Genomic DNA, 23,590 nt, shown 5'->3' with positions numbered 1-23,590 from the left:
CTTCATGATCACCATCGTCACCGGCGCGACACATTGATCTCCATCGTAGCATCGTTGTTGTCTCGCCAATCTTATGCTTCCACGACTATCACTACCGCTTAGTGATAAAGTAAAGCATTACAGGGCGATTGCATTGCATACAATAAAGCGACAACCATATGGCTCCTGCCAGTTGCCGATAACTCGGTTACAAAACATGATCATCTCATACAATAAAATTTAGCATCATGTCTTGACCATATCACATCACAACATGCCCTACAAAAACAAGTTAGACGTCCTCTACTTTGTTGTTGCAAATTTTACGTGGCTTCTACGGGCTTAGAAAGAACCATTATTACCTACGCATCAAAACCACAATGATAGTTTGTCAAGTTGGTGATGTTTTAACCTTCGCAAGGACCGGGCGTAGCCACACTCGGTTCAACTAAAGTTGGAGAAACTGACACCCGCCAGCCACCTGTGTGCAAAGCACGTCGGTAGAACCAGTCTCGCGTAAGCGTACGCGTAATGTCGGTCCGAGACGCTTCATCCAACAATACCGCCGAGCCAAAGTATGACATGCTGGTAAGCAGTATGACTTATATCACCCACAATTCACTTGTGTTCTACTCATGCATATGACATCTATGCATAAAACCTGGCTCGGATGCCACTGTTGGGGAACGTAGTAATTTCAAAAATTTCCTACGCACACACAAGATCATGGTGATGCATAGCGACGAGAGGGGAGAGTGTTGTCTACGTACCCTCATAGACCGTTCGCGGAAGCATTATATCAACGCGGTTGATGTAGTCGTACGTCTTCATGATCCGACCGATCCAAGTACCGAAAGCACGACACCTCCATGTTCTGCACATGTTTGGCTCGGTGACGTCCTCGCCTTCTCGATCCAGCAAGAGGGGCAAAGTAGTAGATGAGTTCCAGCAGCACGATGGCATGGTGACGGTGTTGCTGAAGAACAATCTCCGCAGGGCTTCGCCTAAGCACTACGAAAACTAGGACGGAGGATAAACTAGAGGGGACGGGGTTGCCGACACACGGCTTGGTGTTTCTTTATGTGTCTTGGGTGCTACCCCTACCCCTCTATTTATATGTTGAGCCTTGGGGTCGAAACTTGGAGTAAAAGCCTCCACAAAGTCGGTTTCACCAGAAAGGCAAGAGTCCTTCTCGGACTCCAGGGCCAGACGCCAGGGTTCCCGGCGTCTGGACCCAGACGCTAGGGACCCTGGCGTTTGGCCCCTGGACTCCGCAAAACTTCCTTTTGCGCTTTCCAAAAACCTTGTGGGCTTTCCCCTTTGGCCCAAATAAAGTGTTCTCGTACCCAAACATTTCGGGAAACATCCGGAACCCCTTCCGGTGAATTCCGGAACCCTTCCGGTGACCAAACACTATTATCCCATATATCAAACTTTATCTCCGAACCATTCCGGAGTTCCTCGTCATGTTCGTGATCTCATCCTGGACTCCGAACTACATTCGGTCACCAACATACATAACTCATATAGTACAATATCGTCAACGAACGTTAAGCGTGCGGACCCTACGGGTTCGAGAACTATGTAGACATGACCGAGACACCTCTCTGGTCAATAACCAATAGCGGGACCTGGATGCCCATATTGGCTCCTACATATTCTATGAAGATCTTTATCGGTCAGACCGCATAACAACATACGTTGTTCCCTTTGTCATCGGTATGTTACTTGCCCGAGATTCGATCGTCGGTATCTCAATACCTAGTTCAATCTCGTTACCGGCAAGTCTCTTTACTCGTTCCGTAATACATCATCCCGCAACTAACTCATTAGTTGCAATGCTTGAAAGGCTTATAGTGATGTGCATTACCGAGTGGGTCCAGAGATACCTCTCCGACAATCGGAGTGACAAATCCTAATCTCGAAATACGCCAACCCAACAAGTACCTTTGGAGACACCTGTAGAGCACCTTTATAATCACCCAGTTACGTTGTGACGTTTGGTGGCACACAAAGTGTTCCTCCGGTAAACGGGAGTTGCATAATCTCATAGTCATAAGAACATGTATAAGTCATGAAGAAAGCAATAGCAACAAACTAAACGATCAATTGCTAAGCTAACGGAATGGGTCAAGTCAATCACATCATTCTCCTAATGATGTGATCCCGTTAATCAAATGAGAACTCATGTCTATGGTTAGGAAACTTAACCATCTTTGATCAACGAGCTAGTCAAGTAGAGGCATATTAGTGACACTCTGTTTGTCTATGTATTCACACATGTATTATGTTTCCGGTTAATACAATTCTAGCATGAATAATAAACATTTATCACGAAATAAGGAAATAAATAATAACTTTATTATTGCCTCTAGGGCATATTTCCTTCATTACCTTGTTCTTCCCCCAGGCTTCTATATACTAAAAAAACACAAAAATGACTGTTTATGCGAAAGAATGAATTAATGGCATTTGTGTTACCCTTAAAGAAGAATGAGAATGAAACTAAAAAGAAGATGAAAAATATTTGCACACATTTTGCACAAAGATGTAATTTCTTTTTATAAATATAAAAGTTCAACAAATCATAAAAAATAAAGTTTTCTAAGAAATAAATAAGTAGCCGGAAATATTTCCACTCTTCCATATTGTGTAAGAACAAATTGCCTCATCCATATTGTGTAAGAAAATGATACAAAAATATTTCCACTCTTCCATATTGTGTAAGAACAAATATAAACTGGTGCAAAATAATAGTTATGATTTTCATTTAAGTTGTTAACATAAATTAAGTAGTGTCACTAATTGCCTCATCAAACCACTATCAGACGTAAAAATATAGGAGAGAATTGAACGACAATGAAATCACATGATCAAACAATAATAAAAAGGAGCCCGAAACATTAGCACAAGCGAGAAAAAGAACACAATTTTTCGTGGTTGTCACTTTATTCTTATTAATGAACAAAGAAATATACTAAAAAATCATAAACTAAAATGAAAAGAAATATATGTTATAATAAAATGAATTAAGAGCATTGGTATTACTCTAAAAGGAAAACAACTAAAATCAAATCACTCTTTACTGCCAGATCGAGATCAAAAGGCCTAGCTGCCTTCATCTTCCACCATCCTTCTATATACTAAAAAAAGAAAACATAAAAAGAAATGTTTCTAGGGAAGTATAAATTAGTGAAATTGGTATTACTCTTAAAGAAGAATTAATAAAATAAAAAAAGATGACAAAACATGTACACAAATAACATTTCTTTTTATAGTAAGCATATAACAGTGCAAACGATCGAAAAGTGAAGTTTTGCAAGAAAAAATGAATTGGAGGCATTGGTATTACCCTTAAAGAAGATAGAAGATTAAAATACTTAAAACAAATAATTGCAAAAAGTTGCACAATATTTACACAGAATTGCACTTTTTTATAATATGCAAGAATAAAATTATTATAGTATAATTTATGTACTCTAGTACAATTTACACACACATTGTATAATATTTACATGTATACCTACAAAGTACACGACATCCACCAAAAGAAAATACAACTCAAAATATAAATGAAAAATAAAAACAAACACACATGAAAATGAAAAAATGTGACTGAACTGAAAAAAATATCCGCTGCATTTCCAACAGCAAAACTGAATAACATATGTAAAAGGAGAAGAAAAAATAAATAAATAGCAATATTATTTTAAGGTAGAATGAATTGAGGGCACCGGTATCACCTAAAATAAAAAGGAAAATGAAGAAAAATATAAAGAACATGATGACAAAAAATTAAATAAACATCAATAAACAAATTAATTTTCTAAATAAGATTTAATTAATTGCATTGATATTACCAAAAAGAAAAAAATAAAATATAGAAAACAACTTAAAGAAAATAAGGAAAATGTAGAGTACATCACAAAGTATGGATCTATTCATGGCACATGAAAAATGTAGAGTGCGCAAACCACCCTGTGGTTGGAAGGTTGGATTGGATGGTTAGGAGGAAAGTGGTATCCCCAAGGCACGGGGTTCAAGTCATAGACATGACACTTGTGCTCGCATTTTTCTGAATTTAGTTCATGTCTTTTGGCGATGTGCGTTCAGTGAAAGAAGACATTCCTATTGACTGCGAAGTCATCTGTGTCGACTTTGTCCATCTCAATATGATGTGCCGGTTTAGTCTCTCGGAGATGCTCATAAGGATAGTGTGTGCCTGCATGCAGTGGCGTAGCTAGAATATCTGCACGTCCAGGGCCATCGTTATTGCTACAACATTTACTGTAGTTACAGTACAAGACTGTAGCTACATTCACCGAAGGTTTTCCGCTCCACGCCCCAGGCCACACGGTCCAGATAGCCTGGGGCCTGACTATGCCACTATGTGCGTGTGTTTATAGAGATGAGTGTATGTACGTATGTATGAATGTTTGCCTCTGTATTGTGTAAAAAAAATAGTGTGCATCAAGTGATGGAGTACTAGGTACGCGATCAACGTGACCGCATGGGACATGTGGTTACCAAACTAAAAATTCATATATACTATCTTTGTTTTTAAATATAAGTCTTTTTATAGATTGCATGAAAAATAACCGGCGGCAGCAGCAGGCCTCTCAACGTTCTCTGATGTAGATTGGGCTGAGAGTCTTGATGACAGGCGATCTACGGGGGGAATATCAATTCTTCTTTGGTCCTAATTTGATCGTCTGAAATGCTTGCAAACAAGCCACAGTGTCTCGGAGTAACACTGAAGCTGAGTACAAGACGGTTGCTAATGCTACAATTTATATCATATGGGTACAGTCCTTGTTGAGAGAGAGTTGGGAGTCTCTCAAACTCAGCCGCCTGTCCTTTGGTGTGACAACATTGGTGGTACATACCTGTCATCTAATTCAGTATTTCATGCTCGAACGAAGCACATTGAAGTTGACTATCACTTTGTGACAGAACATGTTGCACAGAAACTACTTCATATCAAGTTCACCTCCTTTAAAAATCAACTTGCTAACATCTTCACGAAGCCTCTAACGCAGCCTCAGTTTATAGGTTGTAGGCGCAATCTTAACATGATTTGTACCTTAGGATATAGTTAAGATTAAGGGAGGTTGTTGGGCTGTGTTTACATATGACTTTTGTATATGCCTCATATATTGTATTATACACTTTTGTGTACCCTTTCATATATATGAGATAGTTACATCCATTAAGGGTGTCGAGCAGTTTGGCAGACCATAAGTCTAACAATTTACAAGTCTTGAGGCTCTTGATTTTCACCCTGGTAGTCGCGGTCTTTAAATAGGCCTATCTCCTGGCTGCCAACGTAGGACAGGTTATATGTAGCCCTTTTTAAAATACCATTTTTACAGTGCAAAAGAAATATAAAAATGTAAATACATATATAAGACATTTGAGAAAATTTTCATTAGTACAATATACTTTGATGCGTAGCTTATACAGAAAAGAAATATACATACATGAAAATGGGCCAACATTTATTTTGGTGGGCAGGGATTTTGTTTTCTTTTTTAACTTGCAAATCATAGAATTTTTTAAGAAAAAATTACAGATCTGCCACCCAGTATAAGTTTTTACAGGATTTTTTTAACTTGGAATTATCATTGTCAATCTTTTGAAATGACGGCCACGGCCTACAAGTAGCCCGTCCTACACAAGTTCGCTCTCTATCGCCTGGTTCCTATCCCCCTCTGCCTCACTCTCCAATCTCCAGAGCAAGCTCGCGCCGAGCACGCACGCCGGTGCAGCCACAGGAACGTCAACCATGGCTGCGCCGCCGGCCGAGCGCTCGTTCGACGTCATCGTGGTGGGCGCGGGCATCATCGGCAGCTGTGCGGCGCACGCGGCGGCGGCCCGGGGCGCGAGCGTGCTCCTGCTCGAGCGCTTCGACCTGCTGCACCAGCGCGGCTCGTCGCACGGCGAGTCCCGCACCACCCGCCCCACCTACACGCGGCCGCAGTACCCTCCCATGGTCCGGCTCGCGCACCGCCTCTGGCACGACGCCGAGCGCGACGCCGGGTACACCGTGCTCACGCCCACCCCGCACCTCGACCTGGGCCCCCGGGACTCGCCGGCCTTCGTCGCCGCCATCGCCAACGGCGGCGCCACTGAGCTCGCCCCGGCGGGGGACGCTTCGCGGCCGGCGTGGGCGGAGGCGTTCAGGGTGCCCGAGGGGTGGGCCGCTGCGACCAGCGGGCCGGCCGGTGTGATAAAGGCGACCAAGGCCATGGCCATGTTCCAAACGCTCGCCGCCAAGATGGGCGCCGTCGTGAGGGACAGAACCGAGGTGGTCGACGTCGCCAGGCAAGGTGAGTGAGTGACAGACGGAGCATTCCCAGTGGCTGCGTCAACTTTTTCATGCACCATTCGTAGCTTGGTATCGTGCAAAAACATTCTGCTCTGACGTTTTACAGATTATGTCCTGATCTTGCTACGTTTAGAGAGCAAATGCGTGTTTATTTTACATTTGTTGGATGAATTTTTTCCCGTGCATATATATGAACTGTTGCATCGTCACATGTAGGTGTAGCGTAGTGCACTCCGTACTTCATTATTTTGCTTGCCCTACATGATGGAAGCAGGCAACAAGCCAACGGAGTAGCTCTCAATTATTGCAATCGGTTTCACTAAAGAATCTTTTGGTCAGGAGAAGGAAACACGATCGTGGTGAAGACATCCACCGGCGATGAGTTCCACGGCGGCAAGTGCATCATCACGGTGGGTGCGTGGGCGAGCAAGCTGGTGAAGTCCGTCACCGGCGCCGACCTGCCCGTGCAGCCGGTGCACACCCTCGTGTGCTACTGGAGGGTCAAGCCCGGGCACGAGGAGGAGCTGACGACGGAGGCCGGCTTCCCGACGTTCGCGACCTACGGCGAGCCCGGCTTCTACGGCACGCCGTCGATGGAGTACCCGGGCCTGATCAAGGTCTGCAGGAACGGCGGGCCGCCGTGCGACCCGGACGGCCGGGACTGGGCCACCGGGACCGGCGCGGGCGGGATCGCGGAGGTCGTGGCGCGGTGGATCGACGAGTTTATGCCGGGCGTCGTGGACACCGCCGGCGGGCCGGTGCTCCGGCAGCCGTGCATGTGCTGCATGACGCCCGACGAGGACTTCGTGATCGACTTCCTGGGCGGGGAGGAGTTCGGGAAGGACGTGGTGGTCGGCGCCGGGTTTTCCGGTCACGGGTTCAAGATGGGCCCGGCCGTCGGGACGATCCTCGCCGAGCTGGCGCTGGACGGCGAGTCGGGCACGGCGGCGGAGGCCGGCTTGGAGCTCGAGCACTACCTGATCGGACGGTTCGAGGGCAACCCGATGGGGAACGCCACGAGTCACTGAGGTGAAAATTGCCGTCGACGTCGTTCACTTCACCGTGGCTGTGTGTGACCACCGCGATTGCCGTCCAATTGGTCTGTGATTGCCAATAATCTGCTGCACTGTGTGCAACTTTAATATGTTCATTTTTCTCCCCACTAGAAGAAATATTTTTATGTGAGCTTTCGCACAGTGATGTCTGTCCGTTAGTTAGCTGGACTGGAGTAGCATGGTAGATGCATGCATGATATGATATCCCCATCGACAACGAGCGGTCCCTTTCTTGTCGTTACTGATGAGAGCTACCGATCGATGTGGAGTGAGTCACCTGTCCCGTGCATTTGCACCACTCGTAGGTCGTAGCCATGGATGCCGATGGTGAGTCGTTTTCGAGTAGATGGACTTGTGCACGGCAGGCAGTGATGGGTGGACACCACTCACTTGCCCATGAATGTGTTCAAATCCCAAGCGAAGTCCAAATCTGCTTATCTCATTGCTTCTATAGGCAAACACACTTTTTCAACATAGAGAAAGAGAAGACCTTCTATACGCCTCTAAATCGATTGACATACACAACTTTTCAATCTATTCCAAATGTGCTAATGCCACCACGACCGGGTTGGAGTGCGAACCGAGAATTGCGTGCCACCTGTCCCGTGCATTTGCACCACTCGTAGGTCGTAGCCATGGATGCCAATGGTGAGTCGTTTTCGAGTAGATGGACTTGTGCACGGCAGGCAGTGATGGGTGGACACCACTCACTTGCCCATGAATGTGTTCAAATCCCAAGCGAAGTCCAAATCTGCTTATCTCATTGCTTCTATAGGCAAACACACTTTTTCAACATAGAGAAAGAGAAGACCTTCTATACGCCTCTAAATCGATTGACATACACAACTTTTCGATCTATTCCAAATGTGCTAATGCCACCACGACCGGGTTGGAGTGCGAACCGAGAATTGCGTGCCAACCCGAGCGACTGTCGTGTCGTCCTCCTGGGCGACCCGGGAGGCTTCACATCCCTCGACGCGCCTACGGCTCCTCCCCTGCTCCTCCTGCGGTCACTACCGCCCGACGATTGCCAAGATGGTGGTGTGTCGTGCTCCTGCGGCAGCCGGAAGGGGCATCTAGATTCCCTGGTAAATTGTGTGCATAGAGCCAAGGCGAAGAGGTGGACTACTGATGGTAATCATCGGTCCTAGTGGTTCGTGTGCCAGGGTGCACAACATGGTGTTGCACGAGCTGGAGGTGGATGTGCTCAGAGCATCTATAGTCGGATTTGGAAAATTTTGACCCCCTCAAACGCCCGCGGACAGTGATTGGTCACGCATCAAACTTAATGCTATGCATTTGAGTCTCTCATATTCCGTCCCCTAAATCCATACAAACCATGCAAAATAAACCAACATACTACTCTAGTCGCTACCCTAGCCACTACGCTTCATCGTCGGAGATGTGCACAACGTCGGTGTCGGGTGCCGGGTGGATGGGCGCGTAGGAGGGCTCCGGCTCCTCCTTCTCCTCCCCATCCATATACGAGAGAATCTCGTTGACTTCCTCGGCGTGCTCCGCCTCCACCTCTTGCTGACGACGGTGTCTGGCCGCCACCTCTGATTCCGACTGGAGAAATCAAGGATCGCCTTCTATAATGCCTGCAGATCTGCGTCCCCAGCGTCCTGCACATCCTCCTTCGGCTCCTCCGGCTCCTTCTCCTCCTTCTCCCCCTCCTCAACCTCCTCCTCCTCAACCTCCAAGTCCTCCAAATCCACTGCGTCCGGAGGTAGCCCCGCGGCGATCCGGGCATCATGCCTTTCATGGATTTGCTCAAGGAGCTACAGCCGGCGTTCCAGCGTTAGATATGGGTAGATCCTTGTTGGTATCCTGAATTAGGGGGTACTTGCCACGTCGGCCCACCGGTACTGGGTTGGCCGAGGACCTAATGAAGATTGATGGCATGGCCATATTAACCCTGGACCTCGGCGGAATCAAGATGAAGATCTCCTGAAGACTTTGTGTACACTTCAAGTGTATTTTAACCGGGATGCTTATCTCTAAGATTGTAACCATCCATTTGTAAACCCTAAATACCCCCGGTGCCTATATAAGCTATGGGGTTTAGTCTGTAGAGGCTCGAAGATACATTTGCATGGTTTTAAAGCTTAGACAATACCCATACGATCTCGATGTAGATCAATCTGTACTTTGTACCCCATCACAATCAATATATAAGAAGCCGGACATGGGGTTTTACCTCATCAAGAGGGACCAAACCTGTGTAAAACATTGTGTCCCTACTTTCCTTGTTACCATCTAACTCTGATCATCAAGCTTAGGACCCCCTATCGAGATTTGCCGGTTTCAGCATCAACATTTGTGGCCCATACAGGTCTCGCCAGGTGATCACATGAGTTCGATGGTTCATCTTCAGACAGACAACGACACCGGTCATGAGGACATCTTTGTCCCCGGTCAACTCCTCATATTCGACAGCATCGTGTTATGTGGTGATTTAGCTGGCCATCTCAGCCAGGTAGAGGATTCACCTCTAGACCAAACCGCTTGACTCGGCAGTACGAAAAACACCATGGAATCACGTATCGAGCTCACCTCTTAGGGCCAGATGTCAGATCGGCCCGAGAACACCCTCCCCCACACTTCGTACTCGATCCCGGCGCAGGGCCCTGATGAGATATGTCTTCGATGTCCGGCCTTGAGCTTGGGTCCGAGTATTCTCTCATCAGCACAAGCGTCGAGCCTATCCTATAAAAGCTCCAAGGTGACATTTTGCAGCACCTTGACTAGAGTCCAGCACGGCACCGCCCGCTGTCAAAAGATGGGCGAAACCGACCTTCTTGCTTTCAACAAGATGTTGGACCAGATCCGAGATCTTAGGATCTCGGACGGGCAAATTCGACCCATGATCAGATCGGATTTAGATCCAGAGGTGTGGAATTTTTTGTCCAACCCACCACCCACTTAGTCGCCACAATCAAGGATTTAACCGACATGCTATAAATAACGAGGACTAAATCCTATATACCCACTTAGTTGATTCACATTCACTCTAATCTAATTTTCTCAACATGCAACTGTGTCAACTCACCATACTATCATTCATGGAAAAAATGTCAGCTTTAACATGCATCATGCAGGCCAGCATGCATGGAAAAGGCTTACATCAACATGCACCATGCACGCTACGCATATTTAATAAATATCATGTAGTTATATAATAATCAAATACAATAGATAATATATATTTTAGTTCACATTATCATATTGTTAAAACAAATAATAATGTTTCAAACAACTTACACAATAACGCTTGGGGTATTGCTACTTCTTGAGCTTGCGTTGGTTTTTCCCTTCAAGAGAAAAGGGTGATGTGACAAAGTAGAGATAAGTATTTTCCTCAGTTAAGAATCAAGGTATCAATCTAGTAGGAGGAACACACAAGTCTCCAGTGGTAGCACCTGCACAAACAAATAAATACTTACACCCATCGCGATAAAGGGGTTGTCAATTCCTTCACGATCACTTGCAAGGATGAGATCTGATAGAGATAGGTATGATAGATAAATAAAGGTGCAAAATAATGTAAAGATAAATAAATTTCAACAAGGTATTTTTGGGTTTTGGTTTTATAGATCTAAAAATAATATGATAAAAGATAGACCCGGGGGCCATAGTTTTCACTAGAGGCTTCTCTCCTGAAAGAACGCATACGGTGGGTAAAGAAAATTACTTTGAGCAATTGATAGAAAAGCGCAAAGTTATAACGATATCTAAGGCAATGATCATGAATATAGGCATCACGTCCGTGACAAGTAGACCGACTCCTGCCTGCATCTACTACTATTACCCCACAAATCGACCGCTATCCAGCATGCATCTAGTGTATTAAGTTAACAAGAAAGGAGTAACGCCTTAAGCAAGATGACATTATATAGAGGGGTATATCCAATCAATATGAAATAAACCCCATCGTTTTATCCTTAATGGTAACAATACAAATATGTGCCTCGCTACCCATTCTATCACTGGGTGAGGACACCGCAAGATTGAACCCATTACAAAGCACCTCTCCCATTGCAAGAAAAATCAATCTAGTTGGCCAAACCAAATCAATAAATCGGAGAGAAATACAAAGCTATTTTAATCATGCATAAAAGAGTTCAGAGAAGACTCAAATAATATTCATAGATAATCTGATCATAAATCCACAATTCATTGGATCTCAACAAACGCACCGCAAAAGAAGATTACACCGAATATATCTCCAAGAACATCGAGGAGACATTGTATTGAAGATCAAAGATAAAGAAGAAGGCATCTAGCTACTAGTTATGGACCTGTAGGTCTGTAGTAAACTACTTACACATCATCGAAAGGGCGGCAAGGATGATGTAGAGACCCTCTGTGATCTAATCCCCCTCCGGCAGAGTACTAAAAAAAATCTCAAGATGGGATCTCAAGAGGACAGAAACTTGCGGCGGCGGAAAAGTATTTTTGGTGTGCCCTCTGATATACGGGGAATATTTGGTATTTATAGAACTGAGATTAGGGTTGGAGGAGCCAGGGGGGCATAAGCCCTGGAGCCCCCCCCCCCCCCCCCCAAGGCGCGACCTCCAGGCTTGTTGCCATCAGTGGCCCTTTTGGCCTCCTCCCGAAGCTTCCTATGTGTCTTCTTGTCCAAAAAAAATTGTCAAAAAGTTTTGCTTCGTTTGGTATTGATTTTTCTATAAAAGACAAAAACATGAGGAAAAAACAACAACTGACATTGGGCACTAGGTTAATAGGTTAGTCCTAAAAAATGATACACAATAGTATAATCATACATATAAAACATTCAAGATGGATAATATAATAGCATGGAACAATCAACAATTATAGATACATTGAAGTCGTATCAGGTATCATCTCTAGTCAAACAGCAATGCTCACCTATAGTGATGAATCTACTGGGCAAAGACAAAAGAACAAACCCTTGCATAGGGAGCGAAGCAACGGGGGAAAGAACAAAAAACAAGGAAGACATAGAAGTGGAGAGGAACCGATAGGGGGAGAGTGTCTTTGTCTCGCTTGTACCGAGATAGAAGGACCTCTCACATGTGGTGTCATTGTAGCAGACCGACCTAGTTTCTTCTTCTTTGTCCACTTGTTTGTTATTTTTTCCTTTTTATATTTCAAAATATTTTTCAAACATGTATTAAGAAATATTTACTTCAATTTTTTAAAATCATAACGCATTCAAAAATATTCATGCAATGTGAATTTTATTATAAAAATTGTACCACAAAAATGTGCTCAGGACATTAAAAAAAGACCACACGCTGTGTTCATCAATTTTTTTCAAACTATTTTTATAATTAAAAAATATATTTGCGTTTTTTTCAAAACTGTTTCACATCATTCAAAAAAAAAATCATGGCATATTAAAACAATCCGGGGGTTTCAAAAATAAGCTCGCGACATTTAGAAAAAATGTGTCCATGACATTTAAAAATTTTGTTCTAAGTTCTAATTTTTTTAAAAAATATAGCATTTGTGAATATTCATGGCATTTATGAAAATAAATTACCATGCATTCACAAAATGTTCAGTGTGCACTAGAAAATGTGCAAGGTGTATCTGAAAAATATTTCACGTGAGTTCAAAAAATATTCAACGTGTATCCTGAAAATGTTTAACATGGATTTAAAAAAAATTCAAACATGTATTTAGAAAAATGTTCATCTTATAATTGGAAAATTTTCAACGTGTATTAAAAATCAAGTGTACCCAGAAAATATACAACATATATTTTAAAATAAAAAAAGCTATAAAACTAAAGATAACTGATACAGTAAACACATAAAAACAAAAGAAGAAGAAAAGCCCACGCCAAAACTTCTAAACCTGGTCCATAAAAGCTTCTCCAAACCGGTTCAGATAAGTTCTACTGGGCTAGCTCGTCTCAATCCCCGACCTGGATAACGACCAAACGCGCACCCCCTCCCGCCGGAATGTGCTGGGCCGCTTTTCAGTCTGTCTGTTTTCATTCCTTTTCTGTTTTTTTATTTCTATTTTACTTTTGTAAAAAAATTCAAATAATACATTTTTAAAAATTCGCAAACTTTTTATAAATTCAAGATTTGTTTGAAAATCATGAAAAAAAATGTGTGAAGATTTTTTGAAACCAAGATTTTTTAACCACACCACACTCCTCATATAACAACCCTCAAGTACATGAAAAATCCATGCATGTCGATCATACACATGTATATCACACGTAAAATAACATTTGTTCATATCGAAAATACATAGTTCAAACGTAAAATTGATTTCAAATGCACAATTCAAACATTAAACTCTTTGGTTTCTATTGTGGATCCGTGTATGCTCCACAAGATTATTGAGCACTTGCACTCGTGCACCTGATGATCTCGAAGACGATGATACACCTCCAAAAAAATTCAGAATATGATATGCACTTCATGGATGTAGATTTGTTCCTTAGACTTCTCAAAATCATGGTTCAGGCCACCCCTTCATGCTCATCCTCAACAATCATATTATGCAAAATGACACAACATGTCATCGGCTGCCACAAAGTCTTTGATTCTCACATAATTGCAACTCCACGAACAATACCCAAACGAGCTTGGACCACTTCGATTGCCCCTCTCCACATTGTTCCTTGTCACTTGTTGCATTGCTACAAAGTGGCTTTTTTGATGCAATAGGGATCGAATATGGTCTTTACAAATGCCACCCATAGAGGATATATACCATCAGCAAGGTAGTACCCCATGTTGTAATTGTGCCCATTACGGTGTAGTAGCACATGGTCACTTCCCCATTACAAAGTCTCCTGAATAATAGAGATCGTTAGAGCACATTAATGTCGTTGTGAGAACCAGGCATACCAAATCCACAAGTCTCTTGATGCCACTTTCTAGTATGATGGTGGCCTTTTGGCCTTGGCCTTTGGGGCAGGTTTTCCGTTATCAACGCATGCAATCAAATGAATCAAGCATACATGGAAAGCCTCTCGCTGCTCCAATAGCCATCAACCTTTCTATATCTTGCACATCCGGTTCCCTCAGATACTTTGCTCCAAACACCTACACCAATGTGTGGGCAAATCTCACAACGGTCTTTAGGCATGTGCTCTCTCCATACAGACCATCTCACCAATGGCATCGACGACGGTACCTAGTGCCAGCATCCTCATGCCAACAGTGCATTCCTGCTTAGCACAGAACGAGAATTGTCTGCAATAATCCCTGGTGAGCTTGAAGTACAGACCAGCGGTGCATTTCTGCTTAAAGTAGTCTGTGTAGAGCAGCCGTCCTCCAACGACCATATCTCGAATAAAAACTCTTCTCCCTTTGATCGAACCCTTGAAGTTCACAATGTGCTCCACCTCCCTGTCCATAGGATGCTCATGGTCATCACCATCTCGGCGCATTGATCTGAATCCGACGAATCGAAGAACTCCTCTTGTATGAATTCATCAAGATCCTTGTTTTTATACCCTTCATCCGACGAACCTTCCGGATCCATTGTTTTGCCTATGAAAGAAGCAAAAAAAATGCTCGGACAATTTGTCGAACACAAAGAGGGCAAGGTGCGGTCCGAGAATAGCCAGACATACCACAACGACATCTGGGGCAGCGACAGATTCCGAAGCAGCGAGACTGGCGGGAAGAGTTGTGCAGCGGCGGTGGTGGCGTTGAGGGGTTGGGATAGAGGAGGAGCTAAGGTAGGCTCGGCGCGAACGAGGAAGAAGAAATGAGAGAAAAGGGCTGGTTCGGCAAAGTCGGGGAGATTTGGTGAAATTTGTGGGGGGAGGGGGGTCATGTATGTTGGATCTGATGTGGCGGCCGCGCGTCAGGCACGTCTGTGCCTCCTCATATCCGTCGAAGATTTGAGCTGGATATGCAGGTGCCGGTCAGTCCAAACATATAGGGCCAGTTTAAAAAGTTTGGCTGGGTCATAATTATGATCGGTCACTGATTGGACCGTCCGCCTAGATATATATGGGGCATTTAAGGAATCCTTGATGCTATAACATGTGTCCAAACTGTGGCCCAGCAACAAACGAAATCGGTTGCAAGGTTTGAAAAAAGAAAGACGAAATCGGTTGCAAGCAAAAGAAGGGTCAGTCGGGCTCAAAAGAAAAAAGAAAAGGCCAGTCCAATTCAAGCCAACCCAAGGCAGCACAACTTTCTTTTCTTTTTTGCAAGGAATTGAGAGCTTTTATCATTCAATCAAAGGGGCTCCGGCACTATCAGCCATAAGGCTAGTGACCAAAAAGCTAGAAGGGGAGTCCATTCAACACTCTTGTCACCTCTATTGTGCAGGCATGCTTTGCATGTAGATGGACGGAAATATTGACGTGTTGACGAATAACAAAATAAGTAGAAGAAGAAGCTAGCCCTTCAATACCAAGCCAGCACATCTGCACAAGTAGCGGCCAAACTGGACGGACGGTCGTCGGTTGTGCCTGACAGCAAAACCGGTCTTTAAATACACACAAGCCTGCCTCCCTCCCGGTTCCTGCCTCGCACACCCTTCACTTCGAGAGCACGCACGTACCACAGGCACAGGAACAGCAACCATGGCCGCGCAGCCGGCCGAGCGGTCGTTCGACGTGATCGTGGTGGGCGCGGGCATCATGGGCAGCTGCGCGGCGCACGCGGCGGCGTCCCGGGGCGCGCGCGTGCTCCTGCTCGAGCAGTTCGACCTGCTGCACCAGCGCGGGTCGTCGCACGGCGAGTCCCGCACCATCCGCGCCACCTACCCGCAGCCGCGCTACCCGCCCATGGTCCGCCTCTCGCGCCGCCTCTGGGACGACGCGCAGCGCGACTCCGGGTACGCCGTGCTCACGCCCACCCCGCACCTCGACCTGGGCCCGCGGGACGACCCGGCGTTCGTCGCCTCCGTCGCCAACGGCGGTGCCACCTTCCTCGCCTCGGCGGCGGACGCGCCACGCCCATCGTGGGCGGATGCGTTCAGGGTGCCCGACGGGTGGGCGGCGGCGAGCAGCGAGCTGGGCGGGGTGATGAAGGCGACCAAGGCGGTGGCCATGTTCCAGGCGCTGGCCGCCAAGATGGGCGCCGTCGTGAGGGACAGGACGGAGGTCGTCGACGTCGCCAGGAAAGGTGAGTAAACCGACAGAGCGCGGCCGTGTCGCACGCTCGCACGTCTTCATTCTTCGTCTCACCTCCAACCAATTTCCTTGGAAGCATTCGATCCACCGGCTCCTGCATGTGAGCCGGTGCCGTGCCGAGCGGCTGAGTCAGCATTTTCATGGACCATCCCTGGTATGGCATCTTATACAGATCATGTCCTGATCTGGCCATCTTCACAGAGCAAATTTGTCCGCACCTATGAACTGTCGCGCCATATCAATAATTTCCACTTCCTTACATGCAAGGGGGAGCACTTTGAGTAGTGTACAATGATTGCTGTTTTAGTCGGAATCGTCGTACCTTCCCGTGTCCAAAATAATGAGCAAGAATCTCTTGCTTTATAATCCCATTTGTCATTTCTTAAACGAAAGTAGTATCTCCACTTGTCACGTCACATCACATGTAGTTTGCTTCATTACACTTCGGTTGGTGCACATACTACAGGCCAACGGAGTAGTGGTGGCTAAAAATATCGCAGCAGGTTTTCTCTAAAAAATCAACTAATTGTTTAAGACCGCGAGCACAGCTGGCGCCGTCAAGTGCTTCAAAAAGATTCTTATCGTGAAAAATAGTTTTCTAAATAATTAAAAAAAGTGATTTCAATCATTGATGATGCACCAAAAAGATTCTTGCACTCATACCTCCATAATACGTGCAAATTGGTAAGTGAAATACACACGAAGTGCAACCCATATTAAGTGGCAGTAAATCTTTCGAGCAGGAGAAGGAACGACGGCGACGATCGTGGTGAAGACAGCTACCGGCGAGGAGTTCCACGGCGGCAAGTGCATCATCACCGTCGGCGCGTGGACGAGCAAGCTGGTCAAGTCGGTCACCGGCGCCGACCTGCCCGTGCAGCCGCTGCACACCCTCATCTGCTACTGGAAGGTGAAGCCCGGGCACGAGCGCGAGCTCACGACAGAGGCCGGCTTCCCGACGTTCGCGAGCTACGGCGTCCCCTACATCTATAGCACGCCGTCGATGGAGTACCCGGGGCTGATCAAGATCGCCATGCACGGCGGGCCGCCGTGCGACCCGGACGGCCGGGACTGGGCCATCGGCCCGGGGGAGGACGGGCTGGTGGAGCCCGTGGCGCGGTGGATCGACGAGGTGATGCCGGGCCGCGTGGAGACCGCGGGCGGGCCGGTGGTCCGGCAGGCGTGCATGTACTCCATGACGCCCGACGAGGACTTCGTGATCGACTTCCTGGGCGGCGAGGAGTTCGGGAGGGACGTGGTGGTCGGCGCCGGGTTCTCCGGCCACGGGTTCAAGATGGGCCCGGCGGTGGGGAGGATCCTGGCGGAGATGGCGCTGGACGGCGAGTCGGGGACGGCCGCGGAGGCCGGCGTGGAGCTCCGGCACTTCAGCATCCGGCGGTTCGACGGCAACCCGACGGGGAACGCCAGGAGTTTCTGAGTCGAGCCAAGGATGGATGCTTGAGCCAAGTGTGGTTGTGTGTAATTATGGTCCTTATGTCGACGTGTTAATTGTCGTGATTTGCCGATTGGTACTCTATATGTTTGCCAAATAAGCTGTGCACCGTGTGCACCTTTGGAACAGTGAAGTAGTAATTATTTTGTGAGCTTTGGGACAGTGAAGTGACCTATCGTACGTATGTACGTTGTGATGCAGATTTTTACCTTCCATATTGGCACGCGGGAAATAAATACTGGTCATCTCGGTCGATCTCCGTCTGGGCGTACTGTGCGTGTGCCGGAGATACCTTGAGGAATATGCATCTTCGCACAGCTCCAAGCCAGTTTGTTGGTTCTGACGCCACGTCTACGGTCTGGCCATATATCGATCCTATCCATGCAATGCAATGCATGGGAGGACCATACAAACACATGTGTGCAGATGTGCCACGGTCGATGGAGCTAGCTAGCAAGATCAGCTCATGACTCATGGCCGAGTCAGTGGTCAGTACTACACATTAACACATACAATCACATGTGATCCTCTCTCTAATGATAATGATTGATGTGCACGATGCGCCACGCCAATCATCGTCAGGCCTATGTATGTACTGTACGTACATCTCTAATAAGCCCACATGCAAATTAGCGCGAATTATTGATCACTCACGCGCTGCTGCTTGTCCTATGAGGCGCAGCTAGCTAGGTAGGGGGTCACAGCTGGTCGATCTGCTCCCCGTCCATATCTCCATCGACCGTGGTTCGTACGTGGAACCCTTCCTCGTCCTTATCATTAGGATTAGGATTAGGATTAGTCACGGATGCTGATGGTCATGTCGTTTTCTACGTCCACACCACACTAGACGTACGTATGGACACCGTTCACTCACTTGACCTGGACTAGAACAGGCACATGGCCACCGTACCGTTCACTTGACCTGGAAGTCTAGAACGTATTCAATCCCAAGCCCGTCCATGTCACTGCTTCTAGAAGCAAACACATGCATTTCCAAGATCAGATTCCTATTCTTCTTCTCAAGATAAAGGAAGAGAGGTCCTCCTAAGGATATTCTGGATTCTTCTAGTTCTAGAGATAGCTCACCACACATGGATAATAAGTTCATGTTTTTCCAAATGATGACGAGGCTGTGAATTACCTGAAGCTTTATTATTTCCTCTGAGCCTTTGCAATTTGGAACATTGGTTTGCTCTCTCTTTCCACTATCGTTTTCCAGCAAAAGGAAGCCACGTCCTCATTGTTGAATATTTGCTTCGAGAATCCCATATTCTCCGCCTGCTCAAATAATAACCTCAAGCGAAGACAATAAACGAAGGGGATGACACCAGCACCTCCGCGAAATACACAAACATAAAGCTTCCAAAGTAAAATTGTGCTTCCGAGTTGGGACAGGACTCAAATTTTGGTTCCGCACATGGTGCAGTTTCAAGAACTCACAGCCGACATCACATTGCACAAAGCTTCCATGATTTACCTTCTTGAACGGGAAACGACATGGGCCAAGAAGACGAGAACCCTGCCCAGCGAAAAAAAATACCCCCTGAGGTACAAAACTGGCAGTTGTGTTGCCGTAGATCCCTACTTATTACCTAGCCCAGCAAGAGCCCATGTAAAGAGTCCATCCATGCGCACATAATAACTTGCTTATGGAAAATGTAACAGCAGACAGCATCTATTTAGCGTTTTCTTGCTTTGGAGGAACCTCAGCTGTTGTTGCACTCGCTTGGGTGTCGACAGGCTCCACGGCACTGGCCTCGGCTTTCCTCGTCTCGATTTCTCTTTGCATTTGTATTTGGCCTCGCATTACTTGGAGCATCTCCTTCATTTGCTTCTCTTCTTTCTCCAATTGCATGTCTGTTAAGATCTGAGCATTCTTGTCGATCGGTTTGAAATACTCATCTATGGCAGTTTCCTGAAAAGTAAGATAAAAAGAACGAATTGCAAGTCATTACACAAGTTGTTTGTATAAAATCAAGTGGCATTTCAGTTTACTGCCAGCGATCCCATATCGGAAACATAAACCAAAAAGTAAGTCTATTTTGGGAGTTACAGAACAAGCATGTTTCACACACATCAAACAGAACCAAGCCACTGTATCATTCATTCGTTCTCCAAAGGCCGACAGCATGATCGCTGCCTCTTTTTTAGTTGTGAGATTGCACATAAACTACACCCTCTGAACTAAAACCATGACAATAATTATGGAATGGAGGGAGTAGTAAATAATTTCTCAGAATGCAATACACATTTCCTGGGCAAGTGTTGGGTAATTAACTATAAATTTGCAGTACAATGCCTTACAGCTTCTTCGAGGTGCTGATTGAGAGCTTGCATCTGCTGAACCACTTGACGAACCTCTGACAGAATAACTTGCTCTGGTTGTTTCTCAATCTCCTTCTTCTTAGCCTGAGCCTGAATAAACAGTACTGAAGTTTAACTGATATTGCAATTAAGTACAATATTGGTCTTTACAGATGATTGGTGATGTCACCATGAATAATCAACCATACGTACTACCTGGAAAGGACGATCTTATCTGCAAGCTAGTGTAGTAGTTTCCTGATGTTAGTTTAAGATATTCTAGTGAGCAATAGTTCAATACTCCCTCTGGTCCTTTTTAGTTTGCATATAAGATTTGTCTGAAGTCAAAGCTCGTAAACTTCGACCAAGTTTATAGGGAAACATTCAGAATGTGAAATCAGTAACATTAGATGCGTCATGACTTTAGTTTTCATATTGTATAAATTTAGCATTGTATATGTTAATATTTTTTCATATAAATATGAGTTTGACTTCAGACAATTCTTATATGCAGAGTAAAAAGGACCGGAGGGTGTACAAGAGACAGTATACAGACGATTGAGGACTTCAAGATTTCAGTGCTAAAATTAGAATAAATAACTTTAGCGCTAAGCGACACCCAAATATGCCCTACAAAGCTACAACATTAGTTTGCGTGACTGTATGTAAATTTTGACCATCAAGAAAACACTGATACTTCCAGCAACCAGTGTACCCATATCAGATACCGTGTCCGATACTGATTCTTTCCCAATATGTCCCCGATACCTCTCAGGCTCTACTAGTGCCTGTGGTGGAAGCCTTTCTCGGTGCTCCCACTCCCCTTCCCCCCACTATCCTGTATAATTCTATCTAATGGAAGGCTGCTGATTTCCTCCTCCTCCTCCCTTTCTCTCTAACTGAACTTTTATGTTTGGTGAACCCATTGGCTGTTGGTTCTTGCTTTTGTTGGAATAATGAATAAAAAGATAGAAGATAATTGGACTGCAGTGACTAAATATATGCTAAATGGCTTGAGGCTTATTGATAGCATATTTTCTATATTGTTTCCAAAAATAGTCAAACTTATCCCCATATTGGCGCTTTTCCGAAATGATGTATTTACGTAACCATAATTACATATCACTCCGATACTGATCAGCGTATCCTTATCAATGCAATCTAGTTGACTATAAACATAATTTGGAACATATAATGTGTTCTTTACATGATAGCGCCACATCATTGCTAAAAGAAAATTAAGTACCTGACAAGTTCTGAAGTTCATAAGTCTAACACCGCCACTGGTTAAGGGTGCAAAGAGAAAAAACGGGTGCAGTGCACCCGGCATACACAAACAACAAGAATGACACAAGAATTGTGGCAGCAACTCACAGTAAGACAGGTCATAAGGACAAATGCCTTCCTATCTTTGTTTAATGATAAAAATTATCAACATAGAGTTAAAAATATCAAATGTTTTGCAACAATTAGGACAGGGAAATCAACTCAGAAACAAAAAAGTGTTGCTGGAACAGACTAGGTAAGCACTACCATGAGAATGGCCGGATGGCATGGCATAGGGGATTGCGAAGCAGAACATAGCTTTGGGAGGATAACAGATTGGCAAACTATTCTCTTGTTACCTGATTCAATCTGCTACACACTAGTCCTTTATATAGGACAGCTAACTTGATCCCCAAGTCTGATCTCTATTCAAACTCAAGACAAACCATACCTCTATCTTCCTAGTTCAAATGGAATCTTCCTAATAGAACCAGACTCTTACTAATAGACCCAAATGTATCCAACAAAGATACTTAATACTACTGGATTAACTCGGGAAAATTTTGTTTTTGCCACTCTAGATTTTGCCAATTTTCCTTATGCCACTCTAGATTTTGACATTTCACTTTTGCCACTCTTAGTTTTTGACAATTATCTAAATTGCCATTCCGGTGGCAAAAGCAAAATTTTCGGAGTGGTAATTGTGATACATTTCAAAAGCTAAGAGTGGCAAAAATGAAATAAAATTATTTTGCTTTTGCCACGGAGTGGCAATTGTGATAATTGTCAAAAGCTAAGAGTGGCAAAAGTGAAATGTCAAAATCTAGAATGGTATAAGGAAAATTGGCAAAATCTAGAGTGGCAAAAACAAAATTTTCCCTTTTCCTAAACTTCCTATCTCTAACAGTCTAACATAGCATACGCAATGCCTTCATGGATATGCATATCTCCTGCAGCCCTGTGCACCCACGACCACAACAGTTACAAAGTTGATCAGATATGTGGTGTGCTTCTAGAGGGTTCCTAACCATTACAACCCAAAGTAACTTGCAAGATAATTCAGTGTCCAGGGAACAAACAGTTGTGGTAAGATGCATTACACTAACTAAAGGAGATGGCTAGTTGAAACAGCGACATTTTCCCCCAGACATGACCAACAGAACAAGCCGGACAACTGATACTCATTGTGAGTTCCATACTAAATGAGCAAAGTTATTCGCACAACACTCCTTCTTTTTCTAATACTAAGCAGTTCTCATTTACAGCCATGTCAAACAACTTAACGAGAAGAAGACGAATCCAATTCAACACCAACTGTATGTCAGCCCTACTGAAATTAAGAGCGCAAATCACACGCCGGGAGGCCAACCCTATCCCAATTCCAAGAGATCCTCCAAAACAAAACAGCCACTAGAAGCCTAGAAGATTCGTTGTAGTCTTGGAAGGCCGGTGAATGATGTTTCCCTAAAATTGAAAGAATAGATAGGAGTACATATCAGAGAAATGGCGGACCCAGCCTTTTTCTCACCTGCTGGAGGCGCTGCTGCAGCTGCAGCCTGTAGGACCGGATCCTCCTCTCCTCGTAGCCGGACATGACCCGCACCACGAACCACGCCTTCTTCCCGAACTGCACCAGCTTGTCCATCCCGCCCGTGGACCAGCGATCCGCGCGGCAGAGGCGGCCAGAGACTGCGGGCGCGGAACGCGGTGTCCCGACGAGGAAGAGCGGGGACGGCGATGGCGGCGACGCGTGAGCGGCGGGGCTGTCCCGAGGCGGTGGGGCGTGGGATCGAGGCGGCGGCGGCCGGCGGGCGGGGCGCGGTGGTCGAGTGTCTGGGCAGATTTGCGGCTAGTTGGATTGTGACCTCGCCGGTTTGCCTGGGAGTGGCCTGGAGATGCTCGCGGAATTGCCTAGCCAGGCAGGCGGTACACTGGCAAGTGGGCCCCCTAGATATGTTGACCATCTGGGCATTGACCACAGGTTCTACTGTGGATTATGAAAGTGAGCGAACTGGGTTAAAATAAACAAAACTGGCCCTTATCTAAAACTTCAACACAAAATAATCTCAAACTAAAAATATTTCATGAAATGGCCTTCT

The 23,590-nt window shown here is 45.4% G+C and overlaps 3 protein-coding genes across 3 annotated transcripts; 2 read left to right on the top strand and 1 right to left on the bottom strand.

Moving 5' to 3' along the window:
• Window positions 1-5,650: 5,650 nt before the first annotated feature.
• LOC125509858 (probable sarcosine oxidase) lies at window positions 5,651-7,498 on the top strand. The gene is made up of 2 exons (XM_048674888.1): window positions 5,651-6,308; window positions 6,647-7,498. The coding sequence occupies exons 1-2, from the start codon at window positions 5,765-5,767 to the stop codon at window positions 7,333-7,335; spliced, it is 1,233 nt and encodes a 410-aa protein (XP_048530845.1). The 5' UTR covers window positions 5,651-5,764; the 3' UTR covers window positions 7,336-7,498.
• Window positions 7,499-15,827: 8,329 nt separating this feature from the next.
• LOC125509857 (probable sarcosine oxidase) lies at window positions 15,828-18,083 on the top strand. The gene is made up of 2 exons (XM_048674887.1): window positions 15,828-16,460; window positions 17,212-18,083. The coding sequence occupies exons 1-2, from the start codon at window positions 15,917-15,919 to the stop codon at window positions 17,904-17,906; spliced, it is 1,239 nt and encodes a 412-aa protein (XP_048530844.1). The 5' UTR covers window positions 15,828-15,916; the 3' UTR covers window positions 17,907-18,083.
• Window positions 18,084-19,265: 1,182 nt separating this feature from the next.
• Window positions 19,266-23,381, bottom strand: LOC125509854. The gene is made up of 3 exons (XM_048674885.1): window positions 23,020-23,381; window positions 20,226-20,336; window positions 19,266-19,836 (listed from the first exon to the last, which is right to left on the bottom strand). Exons 1-3 carry the CDS (start codon window positions 23,134-23,136, stop codon window positions 19,597-19,599), a joined length of 468 nt encoding a protein of 155 aa, XP_048530842.1. The 5' UTR covers window positions 23,137-23,381; the 3' UTR covers window positions 19,266-19,596.
• Window positions 23,382-23,590: the final 209 nt, after the last annotated feature.

The sequence above is a fragment of the Triticum urartu genome, chromosome 5 (assembly GCF_003073215.2).
Source record: "Triticum urartu cultivar G1812 chromosome 5, Tu2.1, whole genome shotgun sequence".
NCBI classification, from domain to species: domain Eukaryota; kingdom Viridiplantae; phylum Streptophyta; class Magnoliopsida; order Poales; family Poaceae; genus Triticum; species Triticum urartu.
This window is presented reverse-complemented; position numbering and strand designations above follow the sequence as displayed.